General features: G+C 33.1%; 1 protein-coding gene across 4 annotated transcripts in view; it reads left to right on the top strand.

Moving 5' to 3' along the window:
* U2surp (U2 snRNP associated SURP domain containing) overlaps positions 1–24581 on the top strand; it is a 53675-nt gene that overhangs the window by 5390 nt on the left and 23704 nt on the right. The window contains exons 2-16 of one of the 4 annotated variants that reach the window (XM_046431434.2): positions 3107–3151; positions 4557–4688; positions 7268–7366; positions 9127–9241; positions 9682–9812; positions 14361–14428; positions 14941–15035; positions 15118–15153; positions 15245–15327; positions 17140–17305; positions 17488–17699; positions 18627–18670; positions 21786–21890; positions 22978–23044; positions 23122–23285. In XM_046431434.2, coding sequence (XP_046287390.1) covers positions 3107–3151; positions 4557–4688; positions 7268–7366; positions 9127–9241; positions 9682–9812; positions 14361–14428; positions 14941–15035; positions 15118–15153; positions 15245–15327; positions 17140–17305; positions 17488–17699; positions 18627–18670; positions 21786–21890; positions 22978–23044; positions 23122–23285 — 1562 coding nt within the window. Of the gene's footprint in view, positions 1–3106; positions 3152–4556; positions 4689–7267; positions 7367–9126; positions 9242–9678; positions 9813–14360; positions 14429–14940; positions 15036–15117; positions 15154–15244; positions 15328–17139; positions 17306–17487; positions 17700–18626; positions 18671–21785; positions 21891–22977; positions 23045–23121; positions 23286–24581 lie in introns of those variants that run through there. The other 3 variants (XM_046431433.2, XM_046431432.2, XM_046431436.2) reach the window with 3 other exon arrangements.

Raw genomic sequence — 24581 nt, 5'->3', positions numbered from 1 at the left:
AAGAGCTTCACCTGTATTTGCATTTCACAACAATCTTGAGATGGGTGCTATTTGGTTTCACATATGAAGAAACTAAGGAGAAGCTAGTTTAGGAGGAATTTTGGACATGTGAGATTTGAGAACCTTGCAGACACATAGGTGAAGACATCCAGGAGACGGTTTGAGAATAGATTGAAATCCACGAGATGACCAAAATTGAAGATCAAGAACTGGAAATCATTTTTGTATAATAAAGGTGCTGATGTATTTCCTTTGGGAGAAATTGTTCAACTTTGGGTGAAAATTTTGATGCTTTTAGAGGGCAAGGCATTTAGGAGATGGAATGGTGAGCTGGACAGGCAGGAGTGGTGGTAGAGGAACATTGCTGTGCATAGCCTGCTAATTTGAAAACTTAGGTGTGGGGCTTTCATTTGAAGTAAAGTAGGAGCAGCAAGATAAAATGCTAGTTTTTATTCTTGGCCAATAAGATACAGGGCCATAAGTATCGTATAGTTGGCTTTACATTTATCACCTTAGCAACCAATAAAATGATTGATCTTTTTGAATTTTCTTATTTTTGCTATCCTAAGATAAAGTTCTTACATCTGCTTCTTTTTTTGCCTTAAGCTTTCCTTATTCTGCCCTTTAATTTCTTGCATTTGAGTCTTTTCATCTGGATGAGGAATTGTGTTATAAACTTCAGAAGATATTTAAGCATCGTTAATTTGTGTTCTTCAGTTGAGAAAAAACAACCGAAGACAATACAGTTCAGGTGTAGGTTAAGAAGAGGGAGAGGCTCCTCGTCTGTGGTGGTACATTTACTGTTGACTTCAACCACTAGCTTTTGAAATTGGTCATCCTTTTAAAAACCTTATTAACAACTGCTTGCATCTCTCTGTTAATCTTAGTTTTTTTTTGTTTTTTGTTCTAAAAACGTTCCATTGAATGCTGTGTAGTTACGGCTGCATATCAGTGGTAAATGTCTGGTTTGCAGTAAATGTAACCATGACTTTTTAGGTTAATTGAAATTGGCTGATTCATTATTCTAAGCCATGCTGTTACTGCTTTGTTTGCAAATTCATAGTGCTACTTTTGAACAGATTACTTTCAGAGATCATTCACCAATTTGGTAGAAGGTTATTCAAGTGATATTCTTGATTAGATTATGACTACATGACTTGGAGTCATGAAAGAGTTAACTCTGGAAATAGGTGGAGAGTCCAGGTTCTTGTGACTCTTAGTTTTAAATCCTAGAAATTGATGATTTGGATGCAGCACCAGTAAAATAAAGGCTGTTCCTTTCTTAGCTACTCTCTTGCATGCTTCTTATTCTTGTGTTAGAGCTATTTTCCAATTCCTTTACCCCCTTGCAAAGATTTCCCTTTGGAATTTTGAGCTCTTGAATGAAATTGTATTAAAATATATAAATAAATGTGAGTATCGTTCACATAGTTTTAATATTGTCTTTTTCCATAAAGGAATATTAGTCTTCAAAAAGTGACTTGGATTTCTTAAAGTGGTTTTTGCGTGTTTTATGTTTTTTGTTCCTGTCATTACAATATTGTGTTTGTTACCTAGCAGGTTAATACTGGTGTTTAGGAAGGCTTTTTTTTTTTTAAAAGTCCATTCAGCCTCTTCACTTAATTTGTGTTCCTTTTATTATCTTGGATTTTCTAATTTTTAGATGTCTGCAAATAGGTGTATTTCAAAGAATGTTTCACAAAGTTGAAATGTAAAAATGCTTATTCTTTTATACTATCTTGATTATTAAGAAAGGTCACCTGGGAGAAGAAAATGAATGGGGAAGGCACAGTAAAGTTGAGGACAGGAAAATGATGGACAGAAAGAATGAAGATGGGTGATATCTCAATGCATGCCTGGTTTGGGCTAGTTTTTGCCTAGGGCTCAATACAGTGGAGTTCTGGGAGTAAATTGAGTTAGAAAATCAGATCAGCTGCTTTTAGTCTTATGTTGGGACAAGGTAAATAAAGCAATACTTCATGAACTCATGAATCTTCCTGTATTTGCTCTTTTCTAAAACATAACAAATGTTTAATTTGCTTTAGAAAATTAGTGTGTATTTTATTTGAAATCTAGAACTGGGAGCTAGGGTCAGATGAGATATTTGTGATTTTAAGATTCTTTATTTCACTTTTAACACTGAAAGAAAATCTCACTTTAACACGGAAGTAAAATCTTACCATGCAGTATCTTCAAAAAAAAAAAAAAAAAACATTAGTGACAAAGTTAAATTCTTAGTCTCCATGTAAAACTTTCAGAAAGGTACCATGTATTATTCAGCTAATAGCCTTGCAGCCTGGCTTTTTTTGTCCCTAGATGTTTTTTTTGAAAACAACAACAAATTATTTTGTGCCATGTGTAGTCTGAGATGTAAATCAGTTAAGAAAAAATAAGATGAAATTTTAATGGTCACCATTGTTGGAAAGTGCCATTATCTGAGGATTTAACCCTATAGGCACAGGGATCTCTACAGTCAGCCCTTGACATGATGAATTAGAAGCAGGTCTCTTAAAACAAGTTGCAAATGGTGACCTATTGGGGATTTGGTATTATAATTTTCCCTTTTTTTTATAGTAGACTTTGTACCTTTTTTCTAGATAGCAATGGTTTTATATATGGATTTTCTTGCTGTTAGAGTCCCTTCATGTGGCTTTCAGTTGTTGGCAAAAGGAAAGTTTTTTTGTTTTGTTTTGGGTTTTTTTTTGGCTGTGGATCAAGATGTTGCTGCTTGGGCAGTGTTGGAGCAATAGTCTGTCTTATGACTTGGGAAGAGCTTTTGCACCAAAATTCTGTTGTAAAAATGATGGGTACGTTTCTAGTCTATACTATATAAAGGTAACTATTCCTCAGATAGAGTCTATTAACATTTATATCACATTTGGAAATATGATTTCTGAATTTTAAAGAATTGATTTGCACATTTATCTTGAATCTCAACCTTTTCATAAGTCAGAGATTTCCCTTGTTTAATTTTATTAGCTGAGAAGGAATTGCTAAAAGTTAGGGAAGATTAAATCCATATCACTTAAGAAACTATTAGTCTAACAAGACTTTTTTTTTATCTTTTAAATATTGACTTTTAAAAAAATTTTTTTAATATTTGTAGACCAGATCATCAGATGTTCATTCATCTGGCTCTTCAGATGCACATGTGAGTATAAAAGACAGTCTTTTGTCTTTTTCCTTTAAAAAGTAAATATAATTTTTCTTTGTGTATATATCTCCATGCCTAGGACTTTATATGGTAAGTAAATACATTTACACTGTATGCACATTTTTTTCTTTTTCCCTCTTATTTTGTGTTGTTCTTGTATAAGTTAGCCGCCTTACACCATCTTAGAAACTCAATATGTATGTTTCCTTATTTTTTTATTGTGCTTATAAAGTTTTGTGCACATATAAATGTGTGTACTTAGATACTGTGGGATTGCAAAATTTGGACACTTTTTTTTCAGTGTACATTATACCTGTTGAAATTTTCTGCGTGGCAGCTGGCATGCTCTGATCTGTTTTTTCTAATGGCATCATAATGTTGGAGAAGTACAATTATTTATTAAGCTATTTTGGTGTTAGTAGACACATAAACTTTTTGTTTAAAGCTTTTTGACATTTTTTTAAATGATTTTATTTATTTATTGTTATGTGGTGCTGAGGATTGAACCCAGTGCCTCACACATGCTAGGCAAGTGCTCTACCACTGAGCTACAGCCACAGCCTGCTTTTTGACATTTTGAATGTTGCAATAAATAATTCTTTATGTATGTTATTACAGCAGTTTTCACAGTGTGCTTTGTAGACCTCTAGGGGTTGTTAAGAATCTCTTCCGGGGTCTTTGAGTTCAAAACTAAAGCATTAGTTACTTTTCTCACTGTTTTGATATTTGCACTGATGATGCAAAAGCAGTTGGTGGGTAAACTATTGGCTTTTTACAGTTAAAGAATCAGGGAAGCGGTGCCAAAACCGCTAGTCATTTTGTTCCTTCCCACCAGGCACAATGAAAAATGCTAGTTTCACTTAAGAATGTTTTTAGTGAACCAATAAAATTAGTAATATTATTATTAAGTCTTGACTTGTATGTGGGTCTTTTTAATAGTGTGTGATGAAACGAGTATAACACTTATCCTTACCAAGGTGTGATGTTTGTCCTGTGGAAAATTACTTGTGTGAGATTGAGTTGGGGAATGAAGCTAGCTGCTTTTTGCATGCAATACCATTTTCACTTGAAGAAACAACTGATACATAAACTATGGTTAGTCTGACCTGGGTATTTGGTAGACATTTTCTTAAAAATGAAGAAAAGAATCTGTTTTTTAAAGAATAACAATTGATTTTTACCACTATATTTGTGCTTTCAAGTGGGAGTTAAGAATTATTGAAAACTTGGCCCTGTTCTTAAGGATTTTGCTAATGATATCAAGGGTGATTGCAGCAGTATAAGGAACATGGTTTTTGGCAATCTATAATAAAATTTGTCATGACTTTCAGATCATTTCTAGTTTTCAGTATTATATACAAGATTTAAAAAGATTTTTTTTTTTTTTTTAACTTTCCTGAAGATGGATGCATCTGGACCCTCAGATAGTGATATGCCAAGTCGGACGCGGCCTAAGAGTCCAAGAAAACATAATTATAGGAATGAAAGTGCCCGTGAGAGCCTTTGTGATTCTCCTCATCAGAATCTCTCAAGAGTGAGTATTGGTAGATAGGAAAGGATGGTTAATGATTTTAATTTATCCTTGATTGAATTTGATGATGGAATATTTGGTTTTTTACTTGTTTCATCTTGTCATGTTAGAAAATAACATTTTTTGTTAATAATAAACTCAAGTTTATATAAGAATGTTTTTTTAGTTTATATGAGATGTTTCATTTACAATGCTTAACGATATTTTAAAAACAAAGTATTTTAGATGTATGGTGGCTATTGTCAAATTTATCTTTACCCCCTTGTTCATTGAACCAAGTGCCAAATACTAGTCACTGGAAATATATAGATGATTAAAACTTAGTCCTCATTCTTAGAGAGCTTATGGTCTTACCCTGGGAAGCAAGTAGGAGCAGGTGCTGTCTGTTGGTAAGTGTAATGCCTGGGGCATTCAGGAATAGAGAGAGGGAACATATTTTCTCCTGCATCTGCAAAATACTCTTGGGCTTTTTTAGTTTTTAATTTATTTAACATAACTTTTTTTCTGATTAAATTCAGAAAATATAATAATATAATCATCACCAGCTAGTCTAAAGCATCAGTGACACGTTTTTTATTGTTTAATATTTCTAAGCATAAATATTTCTGAGATCCATTTTACAGCAACACGTCTTTAAAATATCCTGTTTTCAATCTAATGTTTTTTTTCATTTCAGTAAAACTCTGTAAACAAACTTTTCAGTGGATGACTGTTATTCCTTTGAGTAAACACTCTTTGATTTCCTTAGCTATTTCTCTCTTGGATGTCTAAATGTAGCTCTTCAGATATAAATAAAGCTTGAGCGCAGAAATTTTGTTTTGTTAAATTATGGTTTTCATCGAATTTAAATGTAATTTTATCATTCATTTAAACTTTTGAAGATGATTCCAGAAACACTGAATGATAGCAAAATATTTTTCTTTCCACTTTGAGCGGGAAAAATTATTTTAAATCTGTTTCTGAAACCCAGCATTGACTTTCAGCTTATAAACTGCTTTCTTTTTCTCAAGGGGACTTCATTTTTAATTAAAATAATTTTTTTTTTTTTGGTATTGGGGATTGAATTCAGGGGCGTTTAACCACTGAGCCACATCCTCAACCCCTTTTATATTTTATTAAGAGATAGGGTCTTGCTAAGTTGCTTAGGACCTCACTAAGTTGCTAAGGCCGGCTTTGAAGTTGCAATCCTTTTGCTTCAGACTCTGGATCTGCTGGGATTACAGGCCTGTGCCACTGCGCCTGGCTATTTGAAAAAATTGTTTTTGTGGTGCCAGATAATGAACCCAGGCCTCATTCATGCCAGGCAGTGCCTTACCCCTTAGCTATATTTTCAGTCCCAGAAACCTTCAAATTTCAATATTTTATGTTGTGTTTAATAAAGAGTTCTATCTTTTAAGTTTATGAGTCAAATGAGTAACTGATTGAGCAACTAGAAGTCTTCAGACAATATATTTACGCCTATTTTAGAAAGAAATTCCATCTAAGTTACATATATGAAGACTTCATTAAAATGTTATTTTCTTATGTATATTGAGTGTCCCTTATCTGAAGTGTTATGCATTTTGAGTTTTTTCAGATTTTGGAATATTTGCATATACATAATGCATTACCCTTGGGGATGGGACCCAAGTCTTAAACAAGAAATTTATTTAGGGCTGGGGTTGTAGCTTGGTGGTAGAATACTCACCTAGCTTGTGTGAGGCACTGGGTTCCATCCTCAGCTTCACATAAAATAAATAAATAAAATAAAGGTATTGTGTCCATCTATAACTAAAAAAAATTTAAAAAGAAATTCATGTATGTTTTATATAAATTTTATACTTATAGCCTGAAGATAATTTTGCTTAATCCTTTTATTGGGTACCTAGGTTTTGACCATGACTAGTCACACGAGATCAGGTGTGGAATTTTCCACTTATGGCATCATATTGATGCTCAGAAAGTTTCCAATTTGGTATGCTCAATGTGTATTCAAATTAATTGATGCAGTTTTACTTGAGATGAAATATAAAATTAAGTGATATGTTTCCAGCAAAGAAAAATAAGATTATGTTCATAAATACATTACTGGTGAAGAATGAGGTAACTTACTAAATACATGATATATTTATAGTATCTTGAAATGGAGGGCTATAGATGGTTAATTCCTGAACCATAGAAAAATGTATCCCTTCCTCTGTATTTGAGGATCTGTTTTTTTTTTTTTTTTTTTTTTTTTTTTAATCATTGCTACTTTTGCCCAGAGACTTACATTTTCCCTCTTCAGGTGCTTTTATTCTTGCCCTATACCTTGGTGTCAGTCTGTTTGTTCTGTTTTTACCTTAAAGAGGAACAAAAAGGCCTTGAGATGCTATTGACCTTGAGCTAGCAAATAAACCATTCTTTAATGAATAGGTACTTATATCAGAGTCAAGTCCAAGGCAGGCACCTAATACTAGAGTAGTCCTAACTTTTCTTTACGGTTAATTAAAAAAAAAAAAATAGCCTGTCTCAGAGACTTGGTTATCAGTTGAGGTGTATTAAATTTAAAGATAGCATTAAGAATGTGTATGTAAAGACATGCTCTTTATTTCTTCTCATAGCCTCTTCTAGAAAACAAACTTAAAGCATTCAGCATTGGAAAAATGAGCACAGCTAAGCGAACTTTAAGTAAGAAGGAACAAGAGGAATTAAAGAAAAAGGTAATGTTTAAAATATATCTTGAATTATCCTTCAAAATGTGAGTGTGTCTTAAGGGCAGCACAGCAATGTTTCCCAAAGATTTTTGACTTCAGGGGTATTCTCAGTTCATCCCCAAGAGAAAGTCTGTCCCAGGAAGGTGTATTAGAGGTATATTCACTTTCTATCCCTGTCTCTTTTGACCTATTTCCTCCCTTGTATGTAACAATTTTTTTTTTCTGATCTTTCTGTATAGGGAAGTGTGTTGTGTGCATAAATTGTACTCCTCTTAGAGGAATGACAGCAAGCTATATATATAGAATACTGCATGTTGCTTTTTAAAAAGTTTATATCATAGGTATTATTATGGAAATATTTATTATCCTTTTTAAACAGCTATGCAGATATGCAATTGTTTATTCACATAAAAAATTACTGAGGGCATTTGTGTTTTGGTCTCTTGCCACTACACGTAATGCTGTGCTATTATGGATAGTGTTATGCATGTGTTTTTTTGTTTTGTTTTGTTTTGCTAGTGTATCTTTGGGATATATTCCTAGGATGAAAACTACTAGGCTGAATAATAAATGCATAAATGTAGTTTTGCTATATTTGTCATATTGTCAAAAATCTCTATAGGGTGGGGGGTGTTTTGATTCCTATGAGTACATGTGAGTGGTTGTTTCCCAACGGCTTTGCAAGTAGATGACATTAAAGATACTTTGTCAGTCTCCTAGGTGAAAATAATTTCTTGGTATAGTTTCAAGTTTGCATTTCTCTTATGATAAACTTGACCCGTTTTCCTTTCTTTTCAACTGTCTGCTAATATCTGAACTATAAGTTTCTACTAGCACTTTGTTTATGATTTAACTTGCAATGGTTTTTATCCCCTAGTTTTTTGATTCTTTTAAAAATTTCCTTCTGATATTGTAATATAATCAATCTTTCCCTATGATTTCTGATTTTTCAGTTGTTTTCTCCATTCCTAGCTTATAAAGGAATTTCCTCATGTTTTCTTCTAGTACTTCTATATTTAATTTTAAGAAAATCAAATTGATTCATCTGCAGTTTATCTGGTAACATCATGTAAAAAGTTGATTGATTTTTATCTTTTTCAAATGGTTGTCCAGTTATCCTAGCATCATTTATTGAAAAGTTCATGTATTTCTCACTGTCCCTTTGACCTGTTTCCTCCCTTGTATGTAACAATTTTGAGATATTCCTCTTATAAATAGTAAATTTTTACATGCTGTTAATTAAATTTACCTATTTTCTGTCCTGTTTTCTTTTTATTCATATATGCTTTGCGAACATTTAAAATATCTATAATTGAAAATGTCAAGGTTCATTTTTTCTTCAGTGTTATGTGTCTGGAATAGATTGTTGCTTTTACTTCATATATTATATCTTCATTAGTTTGAAAAGGAAATCTTTATATTCACTGAATTAAGTCATCATGCCTTGGATACTTTGTAAATGTTAGTTGTATTACATGCAGTCAGTTGTTTTATGGTTTGGCCCTTGGATTGTCCCTAAGCAAATTTACTTGCTGGTCTATATGTAGTGGGTTCTTTTCTGTTCTACCAATTGCTACTAAAGGAGCAGAGCTTCTTTTAGTTTTAGTATTACTTAATATCTAATATCTATTAAGACTTAGATATTACAACTATAAATATTTAACTTGAAAAGGAAAGTGTTTTATCTTCATTATTCCTTGATGAGTTTAATCACATATACAATAATACTTTTATAATATGTTATTAATATTTTGTTATGCATTTAGGAGGATGAAAAGGCAGCTGCGGAGATTTATGAGGAATTTCTTGCTGCTTTTGAAGGAAGTGATGGTAATAAAGTGAAAACATTTGTGCGAGGGGGTGTTGTTAATGCAGCTAAAGGTGAGTGTCAGTATTTTAGTCCTTGAGCAAATCCTGTCTTGGTTGAATGACTGCAGGTAGATAATTATGGAAGAAGCCTGACTGCTTTGACTTTCCCATTTCCTTTCTATTAGCACCCTCTAGTGGTTATATTAATTAGCAAAATCAATGGCCAGATGTGACTTAGTAAGGTGATATTGAAGCCAGATAATTAAAAAAAATTAATACGTTTCAAGATTTAAGATAGCCAAGCACTTTGCAAAAATTTTAATGTATTTAATAGTTTACTGTAAAGTGAGTATATATTTTGGGGGTATGGTGGTATTTCAATTTAATTACATGTTAACAGTGATAAATCTTAGTACTAATACTGTTAATTTTTGTTTATTTTTAAATAAGAATAGTAAAGAAAATCAAATAGTATAAAATTAGTTTTGAAACAGCATTTTACATTTCAGAAGAACATGAAACAGATGAAAAAAGAGGTAAAATCTATAAGCCATCTTCAAGATTTGCAGATCAAAAAAATCCTCCAAATCAGTCGTCCAATGAAAGACCACCATCTCTTCTTGTAATAGAAACCAAAAAACCTGTAAGTCATCCTTAAATAATTTAGGTTCAAAGATGACACTCCCAGTGATACTTTCAGTACTACCACTGTAAGCAGTTTGTTTTTAATTTTGGGGGGGTAGATGTTGAGTTCTCATGTTTTCTAACCCAGTAATTTATATAGATGAGAGATTATAAGAGTAGGCCGCATAGATGAACATTGTTTGTTGTACTTACACATTACATATATTGCAAGTCAAAAGTTGTCTGCATTTGGGGTATAAATGTAAAATAAAGAAGTTAGCTTTAGAATAAATTCTGAACTGAGGTATTTAAATTATTAACAGTGTGTAGTGTATGTTTTCCAAGGCATTTTTGAACTTTTTTGTGGAATTGCTATCAGAATTAGTGACACTGTATCTTAAATATTCTCAGTGTTTATAAAAATTTGTATTCTTTGATGGTGGGGTTTTTATGGGGAATAGTAGATAGGTAGATGTGGGTAATGTCATTTGAAGCCATATTTGGTGAGTAAGTATGATTAAATTGAACAGTGAGATTGATTTTTTTTCCAGTTTTTATTTTTGTTTCCATATTTTTTGTTGGTACATTACAATTATATATAATAGGTTTATGACGTTCATACATGTATACTATTTGACAGTATAGTTACGTCAGTATCATTCCTGAGTTTTTCCCCTTTCTTTCTTCTCCCCCCCTCTACCTGGTACATTTCCTTTACTTTTTGGTCTCCTGTTTTTATGAGACATCTATACCCTACCATTTGTTTTTTCTCTTTTCCCTATCTTTCACATGTGAGAGAAAACATGATCCTTGACTTTCTGAGTTTAGCTTATTTTGTTTAACATAATGCTCTCAAGTTCTATCCATTTTCTTTTTTTTTTTTTTTTTTTTTTTTTTGTGGTGCTGGGGATTGAACCCAGGGCCTTGTGCATGAAAGGTAAGCACTCTACCAACTGAGCTATGTCCCCAGCCCTATCCATTTTCTTGCAAATGACATAATTTCTTTCTTCTTTATGGCTAAATAAAATTTGTTTATATATATCACATTTTCTTTACTCATACATTCATTGATGGGCACATAGGATGGTTCCACAGTTTGTCTGTTGTGAATTGTACTACAATAGACATGAGTATTTGTGTGTTGTATTGTTACTTTAATTCTTTAGTATAAATACTAAGGAGTGGTATACCTGGGTCATATGGTAGTTCCATTCCTAGACTTTTGGAGGAACCTCCAACTTGATTTCCACAGTGTTGTACTAATTTACAATTCCACCAAGTGTAAAGGTGCTTTTTCTACACATCCTTTCCTGCATTATTATTGGGTGTATTCTTTTTTTTTTTAAATATATTTTTTTTAGTTGTAGATGGACACAATACCTTTATTTTTATGTGGTGCTGAGGATTGAACTCAGTGCCTTCCCACATGCGAGGAAAGCACTCTTACCACTGCGCTACAACTCCAGTCGCCTTGTGTGTATTCTCTTTTTAAAAAAATGTTTATTTTTTAGTTGTAGTTGGACACAATACCTTTATTTATTTATTTTTATGTGGTGCAGAGGATTAAAGCCAGGGCCTCGCATGTGCTAGGCGAGTGCTCTACTGCTGAGCCACAACCCCAGACCCCTTGTGTGTATTCTTGATGGATGCCATCCTAAGTGGAATGAGATGAAATCTCAGTGTAGTTTTGATATGCATTTCCCTAATTTCTAATGATGAACATTTTTTCATATTTACTGTCCATTTGTATTTATTATTTCTTTTGAGAAGTATCTGTTTCGTTCATTTACCCATTTATTAATTGGGTTATTATTATTTTTTTAGTTCTTTATTCTGTTATTAATCCTCTGTCAGAAAAGTAGCTTGCAAAGATTTTTAAGGAGTCCTATTGAGGGTTGTTGTGTGCACCTAGATGTTAGAGTGTTGACCTTGTGTTTTCTTCTAGGAATTGCATAGTTTCTAGTCTAATTTCTAGGTCTTTGATCTATTTTGAGTTGACTTTTGTGTGAGGGGCGAGAGAGAAGGATCTAGTCTCATTCTTCTACATGCGGATAGCTAGTTCTCAGCACTATTTGTTTAAAAGGCTCTCTTCAATGTATATTTTTGGCATATTTGTCAAGGATCAGATGACTATATGTGTGTGGGTTTGTCTTCGTGTCTTATATTCTGTTCCATTGGTCTATATGTCTGCTTTTATGCCAGTACCATGCAGTTTTTGTTACCATGGCTCTGTAGTATAATTGGAAGGCAGGTATTATGCCTCCAGCATTGCTTTTTTTTTTTTTTTTTTGGTTTAGAAGTGCTTTGGCTTGTCTGGGTCTTTTATTCTTCCAAATGACTTTTAGGGCTATTTTTTTCTAGTTCTGTAAAGAATGTCATTAGTATTTTGATGAGGATTGCATTGAATGTGTTAATTGCTTTTGGTAATATGGCCCTTTTATTAATGTTGATTTTATACTTCCATCTTCTAGTGTCTTTTAAAATTTTCTTTCATCAGTTTTCTATACTTTTCATTGTCAAAGTCTTTCTCTTCCTTGGTTAGATTTATTCCTAGATATTTTATTTTTTGAGGCCATTGTGAATGGAATTATTTTCCCTATTTCTTTCTCAACAGATTCATTGGTGATGTATGAGAAAGCTATTGATTTTTGTATGTTGATTTTGTATCCTGTGAGGCTGAGTTTTCTTGTAGTGTTTCAGATACTCCAAAGTATTTAAAAAATAATTATTGACAAAATCTGTCCTTTTAAGGTGTACAATTAGGTGGTTTTTTAGTATATTCATGGTTGTTCAATGGTCCCCTCTCTCCAATTTCAGAACATTTTTATCACTCGCCAAAGAAATTCTGTGCCCGGAGTTAGTTGTCCCCATTTCCCTCATACTCTCAGCTCTTAGCAAGCACTGATCTACTTTCTATCTTTGGATTTCCCTATTCTGAGCAGTTCATACAGATGGGATCATCAACATGGTATTTTGGGTGTGGCTTCTATTCTCAGCATGTTTCAAGGTTCATCTTTCTTGTGGCATGTATTAATATTTCAGTCCTTTTTTGTGGTCAAACAATATTCCACTCTATGATATACCACATATTGTTTATCCATGTGGTACTTGATGGGTTCATTACTTTATGGGTTGTATCCCCTTAACAGGTGTTACTATTAAAAAAAAAAGAGTAATACGGCTGTAAATATTTATATATGGCTTTTTGTGTGGGTGTAGGTTTTTAGTTCTTGTTAAATTCCACATATGGAATTACTGGGTCACATAGTGACTCTCTGACCTTTTGAGACACTGCCAAACTGTTTTCCAAAGTTTTGTAATCTTGCCTGTAATGTATGATGGTTCTAATTTCCCTGTATCTTAACCAGCACTTGTTAAAATTATTTCTGACATCTTTGTGAAGTTGTACCTCATTTTTATTTTGAGACACATTTACCTAATGATGTTAAGCAGCTATCTTTTCATGTGTTTATTGTCCATAATCTTTGAAGAAATAGCTATTCAAATCTTTGGCCCATATTTTAATTGGATTGTCTTTTTATTTTTGAGTTTTTAGAGTATTTTATATTTTCAGGAATCAAGTTTCTTACTGGCTCCATGGTTTGTAAATGATTTCTGTTCTGTGGCTTGGCTTTGCCCTTTTTCAGCGGGTGGGGGTGATGAATACTGGAAATTGAACCCTGAGGTACTTTACCACCGAGCCTCACCCCCAGCCCTTTTTATTTTGGGACAGGATCTCACTAAGTTACTTAGGGCCTCACTAAGTGAGACCGTCTTGAACTTGTGATCCTCCTACCTCAGACTCCTGAGCTGCTGGGATTACAGGCATGTGCTGCTCTACCCGGCTACTCTTCTCGATTGAAACATGGAATTGGAAAATTTTAATTAAATGTTGTCATTTGTGCTTTTGATATCATATATCTAAAAAAATCATTGCCTAATTCAGTGTCATAAAGATGACATTATTCCTGTTTTCCTCTAAGAATTTTATGGGTTTTGCTCTTACATTTAGGTCTATTTGCTATTTTGAAATAATTTTGCATATAATGTGAAGTAGGGGTATATCTTCATTCTTCTGCATGTAGGTAATTTATTGTCCTAGCACCATTTGTCGAAAAGACTATTCTTCCCCATTGAATTATCTTGGTAGTAGATTTTACTCATTGTTTCAGTAATTTATATCCTCCAAAAGTGATTGCTTTGAATTGCGCATATTTTCAGCAGTTGTTTATGGCAGTTATTTTACATGGCAGTTCATTTCATTTACTTACTGTTCTTGAATTCCATGCCTCACATACTTTTTTCAGGACCACTTATTAGTAGCTTTTTTATTCACTAAGACTACTACTTGTTGTTGTTTTAACTAATCATTTTAATAACTTAATTATTTACTTGTTGTTTTGGGGGAACAGGAAGAATATAGGGAATATTCAATAACAGAAGTATTCTCCCTTTTGAATTTAAATAACTAGAATATGTAATGAAACTGAAGTAAAAATTATTTAAATATGATTTCGTACAACAGTTTTTTTGAAATCTTATTTTGTTTGAATTGTCATTGTCATAGCCACTGAAGAAAGGGGAGAAAGAAAAGAAAAAAAGCAACTTGGAACTTTTCAAAGAAGAATTAAAACAGTAAGTTTTATAATAAGAAGAACTATCATAGGTATATTGAACTGATACTTAGAAATACAGGTATGAAGAATATAGTTATTATTAACAGCTTGCTATGAGGTTATTTTAGATCTCATGAAGATATTTGATGGAGCATATTTGAAATGAATTAGCATTTAGTCCAGCGTCAAGGTTGCTTGGATTATGTGGATGCAGTTCTTTTTATTTAATGACTGGAGTTCTATTTGCAGTAGAAGCAGTGAACTCACTGGTGTAGGAGTGAGGGGTGGTTAAGCATAACAAGAAACAACAAATTCAGTGGTTTTAATGTTCAATTTCCTCTTTACCTTAAAAGTGGGCTTTGTTTTCCATCACTGGAATGATAGAAATAGGGACTGTCTAATCTTGGTTATCATTACAATATTTGAGTTAAATACAATATTTCAGGCTATTTGAAGGTGACACTTGGATAGACTCTATTATTAAATGTGAATTGTGGCTCATTTTTATTGGTTGTAAATATGTTTTAATAGAATTCAAGAAGAGCGTGATGAGAGGCATAAAACAAAAGGCAGGTTAAGTCGATTCGAGCCGCCTCAGTCAGATTCTGATGGTCAGCGTCGTTCTAGTAAGTGACATTTATTTTATTGTGTGTATTTGTACTTAATTATACTGACAATTAAGAATTATTTTCTTTCCTTTCTTTTAAGTGGACGCACCTTCCAGGAGAAATCGATCATCTGGTGGTAATACCGTTTTTTTGCTTTTTTAATTAATAAGAAATTATCCAAGCTTTGTGTTTTGGAAGTTATAATTTTTTTTTCTTTTTTTCTCTAGTTCTTGATGATTATGCACCAGGCTCACATGATGTAGGCGATCCAAGTACTACTAATTTATACCTTGGAAACATTAATCCACAGGTAATATTAGTTAAATAATATTTTTTTTTTTTTAGAGAGAGAGAGAGAATTTTAATATTTATTTTTTTTTTAAATTTTCGGCGGACACAACATCTTTGTTTGTATGTGGCGCTGAGGATCAAACCCGGGCCGCACGCATGCCAGGCGAGCGCGCTACCGCTTGAGCCACATCCCCAGCCCCGTTAAATAATATTGCTTTATGCTTAGGAAGAAAATTGCTTTCTTAGTCAATACAAAAATAAAATCAAGACTGGCGTAGTGGTGGATGCCTTTAATCCCAGCAGTTTGGTAGGCTGCGACAGGAGGATTGTGAGTTCAAAGCCAGCCTCAGCAACTTAGCAAGGCACTAAGCAACTCAGTGAGACCCTGTCTCTAAATAAAATACAAAGTAGGGCTGGGGATGTGGCTCAGTGGTTGAGTGCCCCTGAGTTCAATTCCAGTACCCCCAACCCCCACCTCCAAAAAAAAAAAAAATCAAGATTCTGAAATTTGCAAATCTGATGGAACTAGAGAGGCTCTAAAATTATCTTGTAGATTTGGGACTTATTAGTATGGCCCAAATTGTTTTGCTGCAAATTCTTGAGGGCTTGTCTCCTCTTTCAGTAACTGGGACTATACTCTGAATATGGAATGTTTTGCTAGGTGCCAGTTTTATTATTTATCAAATCAGACTATGACCAGTGATGTCCATATTTTTATAATACCTAATACATAGCTTACTTTTCTTTTTTGCTTCTAACAGCAAACTAGTATTTGTGGTTTTATCTTTAATATTTACTTATTTTCCTGCTTCGATGTTGTTATTTATGTTATGGGACTTGTAGTGGTATTGTACAGAATATTCTTTTGAAAAATTACAGTTGGGCATGGTGGCACTTGCCTGTAATCCCAGCAGCTCAGGAGGCTGAAGCATGCAGATTGCACTTTCAGAGTCAGCCTCAGCAACCTAGCAAGGACTTAAGCAATTTTGCAAGATCCTGTCTCAAAGTAAAAAAAGGCCTGGATGTTGCTCAGTGGTAAAGCACCTCTGGTTTCAATTCCCAGTACCAAAACAAATAAACAAAACTTACAGATACTTTTGAGCTGGGTGTGATGGTCTACATCTGTAATTCCAGTGACTCATGAGGCTTGAGTCAGAAGGTTTGCAAATTTGAGGACAGCAATTTAGCAAGATCTGTCTCAAAAAAATAAAAGGGCTGAAGATGTGGTTTGATGGTAGAACAGCCCTGGGTTCAATCCCCAGTAACACACACACCAACGCCCCCCCCCCCCGCCCAAAACCAAAAAACAAAGGGAAACAAAACACCTATTAGAATATTTGACCTTATTATATATTCACTGATTTGTTTCCCTGCTCTTGGTTTATACTAGTGAGAAGTAGTTTGATGTTGGAAGGTGGTTTTTTCTTTCATCATCAACAAATGTTTCCTTTTAAATGTGCTAATTATTCCTGCCTGAAAAATGCTGCTAAATGCCTAGACATAGAAACCATCATTGTAGAACAGGTTACTTAGATTCTAAAATATTAAAACAGAAAGAAGGGAGTTAAATATGCTTTTTGTTCTCTTCAGCCACTCAGCCTTCCTACCCTGGCATCTTATTTAAGTGAAATAGAACGTTTGTGATTTGAAAATAAGTGTGAGTGCCCCAGGAGTGCAGGATTTTACCTGTGTAGATTTTCTGGTGTGTGAAGGGAGAATTGTTGCATTAATATGTTGATTTTCATTTTTGCAAAATTTACTTTGCTTTCTATTGGCACAGAATTGTCTTTTTTTTTTTTCAAACCAAAAAACCCTTAATGCCTTTTCATAGATGAATGAAGAAATGCTGTGCCAAGAATTTGGAAGATTTGGACCATTAGCTAGTGTGAAAATTATGTGGCCTAGAACTGATGAAGAAAGAGCAAGAGAAAGAAATTGTGGCTTTGTGGCCTTTATGAATAGAAGAGATGCTGAAAGAGCTTTAAAAAATTTAAATGGTAAGAAAGTTTTATAATTATTCACTTAATAGAATTTAGACATTTCTTTGGTTTGTAAAAGTAGTTATGTAAACTCCAGTGAGGAATGAAGAGGTTAAAAATGAAATATAATTCAAATAACCAGATATACTTTATTTTCTTTAGAGACTTAGGAGAGTGACCTTTCTTTTCTTCCTTTGTAGGAAAAATGATTATGTCTTTTGAAATGAAGTTAGGTTGGGGTAAAGCTGTACCTATTCCTCCACATCCAATATACATTCCGCCTTCTATGATGGAACATACACTTCCCCCACCTCCATCCGGACTGCCTTTTAATGCGCAGCCTAGAGAACGGTTAAAAAACCCCAATGCTCCCATGTTACCACCACCTAAAAACAAGGAGGATTTTGAGAAGGTAATTTAAAAAATGTACATAGGGCCGCATCTAATTTGTAAATACTAAATCTGTGGTAGTGTTTCTTTTCAACAATTTTATAGAAAATGTGTGTGTAATTCTGTTTGGCAACTTCTTAAAGAAATAAATAGATGTGTTCCCTGCCTTAGCCCATGGAAACCCTGTATTGAAATACTAGGTCACATTTTTATTTGTGGCTACCATTCCTTTTTTGACCACTTGTTAAGTTTTTTTCTCCCCCTTTGTCCAGTGTTGTATCCAGGTTTGCTTAAGTGCAGTATCTAAATTTATTTTGTTCTGAGAAAGTGATAGTTTTTATTTGGTTAAGTGACTTATCAATTAGAAAGATCACCTAAATAGTTAAATTGTTTGGATGGCAGCTAGCTAACTCTCGAGGTTTGAGGTATTAGAATATTTGAGATTATATGTGGTATTTTTAAAAAGTTAATCTAGTAAAAAGCAAAGGGTGAGTATTTCTCTTTATTAAACATAAAACCAACTGAATTTCAAGTTATAAGAATCTGTTGGTTCTGTTGTGACTTAATTACACTTAAAATGACAGGGCTGGTTTTAAAGGCTTGGGAACAAAGTAGCAAACTGTATGATCAGAGGCAAACAGCTAATTATTTCACAAATTAAAATCTTTATCTGATAATTCTCAGTGTAGTACCTATTTCAGTGCATTGATGTGCATTCTGGCAGGAATGTTCTGATTCTTTGCATTTGGTGAACATTTATTGTTCACTGAACACATCCATTTGCATTTATGTAATTGCTTAGTGTATAATTACTTCAAATGCAGTGATTGCCTGCAAAACTTGTGATTAGATGTGTAGTATTTTCAATGCATATGTATATTTTTGCTTGTTACTTGTTAACAATACTCACATATTCTATGTTTATTATCTGATGTGACTTCATATACAGACTCTGTCGCAAGCCATAGTCAAAGTGGTTATCCCAACAGAAAGGTACATGTTTTTCTTTATTATTACTGATCTAAATATAGACAATATCCCCTTCTGAATTTTAAAAAAAATGGTGTTGAGGAAAAGGTAATATCTTGACTGAGCAATGGTTCCTTCCCAGTACTTTTTGGGGGGGATGTATGAAATTTAATTAACTTTAGTATGCTTTGCAATTTCATGTCATTATCTTTTGTTTTTATTGTTATTAATGTAGAGAATTTTTATAGCTTTAGAGTTAGAAAATGTTTAATAGATTTAATGTGGAGTTGTTCTAATGTTAGACTATTATAATGGGCAAATAGGTGTTTTAAATAAAACATCTTAAATTTTAGATAATGTTATAATTTGACCCAATCTTTTTTTTTTCCCTTCTTCTTTGATTTCTGAATTAGCCACATTTAATATACAACTTTGGTTTGCATTCTCCTTACTGAGGGCATAGTTTTATTTATTTTTTCCTAATTAATTTTAAGAAGAAATTCCTAATATTTTTGTGAACACTGTATTTATTAGAGTCTTTTTTCCATGGTAATATAGGTGTTTGGAATTCTTTTATTTTTCTTTCTTCCTTTTTTTCCTTTCTCAATATATTATCAATGCAGAAGAATTCATACTCTAGGTATGCTCTTGCTCAGTCAAGCTAAGCCTTTTCCCAAACACAGGAACACAACACTGGTTGAATAATAAATGAACACAAAAGAATACCAAATTCTCTTTGACATTGGCCTTGGTGAGCAACACCAGCTGAACTGTCTGCGGCAGCGGGGGACCAGGAAAACATCATGGGATGGATTGGGAAAGTATACAGTTTTTGACCAGACATTGGTACGATCGACTCCAATAAATGTGGTTTTATTATAACTGAGAGACAATTTTTTTGTTTTTTGTTTTTTTGTTGTGGTTTCCCAGAATAAGATAATTACCATTTTAAAATAAAATAATGCACTTTAAAATATATTATCTTTTTGTACTACACTGTTTTATCCTGGTAGAAAGTCAACATTTTTTAAAAAATAAGGAAATTACAAAATTCTTAAGGAAAAAAGTGTGATTACAATTCTTTAATAATCTTGAATTCAAGTTAGCAACTACTAATTGTCAGATTTTGATTTTAAATAATCATGAAACATTTAAAAACTTTTAATTTTGTAAAAATAGATTTTACCAGTTACAAGCCTGTTTAAAACTATAGTGGGTTTTTTTTCCACTAATAAAGCATTCACAGGAAAGTATTTTTTGTAATATTCAAAAAACATATATCCCATAGTAGCTTTACTTGTGGCTCAGCTTATTTCTAAACAAAATTTTGAGTATACATTTTACTGAAAAGTCTTGACTCACCATTAGAGTGAACCCTTTGGTTTTAAACTTGCTAAACCATTTTTCATCTATCTTTAATACTGAAGTCAAGTTGCTTTTGACTTAATTTATACAAGTTTCTGGGTGTATTGTGTTTGTCCACCTAGTAAATGGTCTTATATATTATGATGTATAAAATTTCCCTTTACTTTAATTTGGCTCACAGCAGTGGGAATTTTGGAATGAATCATAATTTTACAGTATCTCCCTTTCTTGAAAGTAATGTCATTAATTTTATGGATGCTGAGAATACATTCTCATTTGGATATCAACTGCATATTTGCAGAACTATTAATACTTCTATGAAGGAAAATAATTTTTTAAATTTAAAATTAAGTGATTTTTGTTTTTAGTTTTAACAATTTATGGTTGAATTAATAGTTTTAAATATATAGTTGCCCCTTTGTTAAGATTTACACCTGCATATAATTTTTTACCTCCTTTAGAATTAAATTATTTTTTTACTATGTAGAGATTTTAGCATCCACTTAAGTAGGTTTGTTTGAAAACTGTGAGAAAATAATTATAGTCAACATAAGATAGGTTATTTTACTGTCCATGTACTCTGAAACAGGGAGTTATATACAGCCAAAAAAAAAAAAATCCGTCTTGTTCTATAACTATATTTATATTCTAGCAGTTATATGAACTTAATTTGAACTGGGAATGCTAAAGATGTAACTTTAAATGTGTGCCTTATACCAAGAGCCAATATCCTTTTGCTTTTCCCAATTGTTGTTTGCCAGCTCTGTATGCTGGGCAGCTGGTGAAATGAGAAATTATAAGTAGCTTATAAGTAAGCTGAGTCATTTTTACCTGATAGTATCATCAATGTCTGAAATTGTGTTTGGAGTCTTTTATTAGACATTTTAGCTTCAGATTAAAAAAAAAAATCAGTAAAGGCCTTCTAAAAATTCAGAGAATAAATGACTGTAGGAAAAAGTTATGTATATTTATTTTTGGCTTAAATATTTGAACATCATGGTTATGAAGAATGGGAAGGGCATCTCACCATGTCCCCCAGTTTGGAAAGAGTAGGACTCCATTCACTTAAGGCTTTGGCAATATAATTTCTTCATTGATTCTTAACATGTAGGCAGAGTTGTACATGCCATGAATTGTGAACTAGTTTGAAGTGTGCTTCAAAGGGATGTTGCCTCATTAAAGGTCAGATTTAATAAAAACTCCATCTAGTATAATGTGTACCAGAAAAGCACAGGAATTGGATGGATTTTTCATTAAATCAGGCCTTAAATTTGACATGTAGTTTTGCATTTTCATAAATTATAGTCATGGTTATAACATTTCAATACAACTACAAAAGTGCTTGGATTAGGAATATTTTCTTTTAAAACAGATAGTATGTAAATTTTAGTGGTTATAATATGCAAGTTATAAGTTACTGGTTTTATATATTTACAGCTTTCCAATTAGTTGTGATTCAGGATTTAATGTTTTGCATTTGAAAAATAAAATTAAGTGACATTTAGAAAATTAAACTTCTATTACTATGAGGCTGTGTTGTGGTTTCCCACCCTCCCTTCACCTTTCCCACCTTCCCGCTCCCCTACCCCCACTGTCCCATTCCCTCTTAATGCACAAGGCATTATCGTATGCTCCAGGTTGCTTTTTTGGTATTAAATTCTGTTTTAGTCAGCAGAATGATCTTTTTCTGCACAATTGTAGTAATTTAGGTCAAGTATAGTTTTATATAGTGGTAGGTCTGAATCCATTTTCTTTAACTGTGTTGTTGTTGTAGGAATTTGCTCGCCCTGATACATCGAATGATAGAGTTTGTTGTACGTGAAGGGCCAATGTTTGAAGCTATGATTATGAACAGAGAAATCAACAATCCTATGTTCAGGTGTGTATTGTTTAAATTGTGGTACTATAACATAAAATTTACCATTATAATCATTTTTAAGTGTATAGTTTAGTGCCTTTTAAATCCATTCACATTGTTGTGTTAGTAACCATGACTATTATCCATCTCCAAAACTTTTTTCATCTTCCAAACCTGAAATCCTGTACCCGTTAAATAATAACTCTCCATCTCCCCAGCTCTGTATCCTCACAACCATTGTTCTACTTTATATCTCTCTGAATTTGGCTTTGGGTATCTCATATAAGTGAAATTGTATGATATTTTCAGGTGTGTATTTTTAAACTGCTTTTAGGAATTAAGAATAAAATTTTAGAGTACAAGATTATTTTTGCAAAAGGATAAGTCAGTTGTTGATTAGAATGCTTAGATCAGTTTTTTTTTTCTACCACATTTTGATTTAGTTAAATAGCATTGTTTTTAGCATTGTCTAGGAGAAAAATACTTTTCATTATGTTTTCAATGAAAGACACTTTCAGGGGCTGGGGATGTGGCTCAAGCGGTAGCGAGCTCGCCTGGCATGCGTGCAGCCCGGGTTCGATCCTCAGCACCACATACAAACAAAGATGTTGTGTCCGCCGAAAACTAAAATAAATAAATAAATAAATATTTAAAAAAAAAAGAAAGACACTTTCATAAACTATAGTTAAACGAGTTTGAAAGGAAATTGTTTATTTTCTGAATTGCTATGGTATCTAAGACATTAATTTAACACTCTTTTAAGTAGTGTAAAATCACTACTTTTGAAATTACATGTTGAGAAAAATCTCTCCATTGCCTGACACAGCAGCTGACCTATAAGTGTTCCATATAAATCATTGTAAGTCCCAGCAAGAAACATGCCTTTTAAGTATTGAACTCGATCATTAATGTGGTCTGGAGTTGGGACAGCAGGGAAGGGGTAAGGAACAGATGGCAAAATATAAGGAATTTTGGGGGGTCTCTTGATTGTAGTTGTTTTTTAGAACTAAATGGGCAAATAATATTTATCATTTGTTTATATTTAGTTGAAGGTAGCCCTTTCTAAAAGAATATGATGTCTATAATGTTTTTGTTTTGTTTTGTTTAGGTTCTTATTTGAAAACCAGACACCTGCCCATGTTTACTACAGGTGGAAGCTTTATTCCATTCTGCAGGCAAGTAGAATTAATTGCTTTATTAATTTCACTCTTGAGTTATTAGACCTTTCTAATAACTTCCTGGAAATTTTTAGGGAGATTCTCCAACTAAATGGCGGACAGAAGATTTTCGTATGTTCAAAAATGGATCTTTTTGGAGGCCACCACCATTAAATCCATACCTTCATGGAATGTCAGAAGAACAAGAAACAGAAGCTTTTGTAGAGGAACCTAGTAAGAAGGGAGCACTCAAGGAAGAGTAAGATGCTTTTTTTTCTGTTATATATTCAGAAAAGTCACTTTGCTTTAATTAATAGTTTTATTGGTATAACCCTAAAATACAATGATTTTCTACTTGTGAATATTTAAAATATTAACATCTTTCATCATATGCTTTATAATTTTAAACATTATGGCAAATATATATGTCTGTCCTACTGACCGTGTCCTGTGCCTGGTGATAAAACTATTGATGATCTCTTAAACATGATTGATTTCTTTCTCTGGCATTAGAATACTTCAGACTCTTACAGGAATTATCTAGGGACCCTTAGAATTCTTGCCTCTTTGAATGCAACATAAAGAGGAAAAATTACTGTGTGGTTAGGAAGGGGTCAGATGTTGACTATGCAAAGTCTTTCATAGAGCTTACAGTGTGTGAGCTGTGAGATGGCTGCCATGCAAACATGTTATTAGTGCTCACTCAGCCCTGGTAAATGCAATTAGCCTGATTTAAAAAGCAGAAACATATTTATTAAATATTTGGAGGATGCTCCATATATCTCATAGGGAAAAGTTAGCTAAAAGAATTTTTAGCATTTAAAGTTAGACTTCATTGCATAGTCTATTAATCTCTTTTTTTAATATTTATTTTTTAGTTGTCGTTGGACACAATACTTTCATTTTATTTATTTATTTTTATGTGGTGCTGAGGTTGGAACCCAGGGCCCCGCATATGCTAGGCGAGCACTGTACCGCTAGCCACAACCTTAGCCCCTTCTATTATCTTAATACATGTTGCTTTGATGCACTGTGAGAGCATTTGCTAATGGTGTGTTACATATCTGAGTGTATTTGTTTCTGTAGGGATGGGTCCATTATTACTTTGGTCCAGGAATCTGCAGGCAGCTCAAAGCCTAAATCTGACTGCCTCCTGTTTTTGTAAATACTGTTTTATTGGAATATGCCCATGCCCATTTCTTTACATGTTGTCTATGGTTGCTTTGGTGCTATAGTAGTAGAGTGACTGGCAGAGACCATATGGCTTGCAAAACCTAAAATATTTGTGATCTTATTCATTACAGAAAAAGTTAGCCTGTCCTAATCCCATGCCAAAGTGCTAAAGTAATAAGACTTCCTTCAAGAAAGGAGAGTAAAGAACAAGAACGTTTTTCAGTATGATGAGATAATCTTAAAGATTTGGAAATATACCCATAATATTAAATTTACTTAATTTGTAAGCTAAAAAGGTCATTGAATATTTTTAGTTTCATGAGAAGTATTCTTCTGTAAATAAGTTCTTAAAAAAATGATAATGAGGGTCTGGGGTTGTGAA

Source organism: Marmota monax, unplaced genomic scaffold (assembly GCF_021218885.2).
Source record: "Marmota monax isolate L192 unplaced genomic scaffold, Marmota_monax_Labrador192_F-V1.1 WCK01_AAM20220418_F8-fsc00022, whole genome shotgun sequence".
Taxonomy (NCBI): domain Eukaryota; kingdom Metazoa; phylum Chordata; class Mammalia; order Rodentia; family Sciuridae; genus Marmota; species Marmota monax.
The sequence above is the reverse complement of the archived record's forward strand: the minus strand, read 5'-3'. Positions and strand labels throughout refer to the sequence as shown.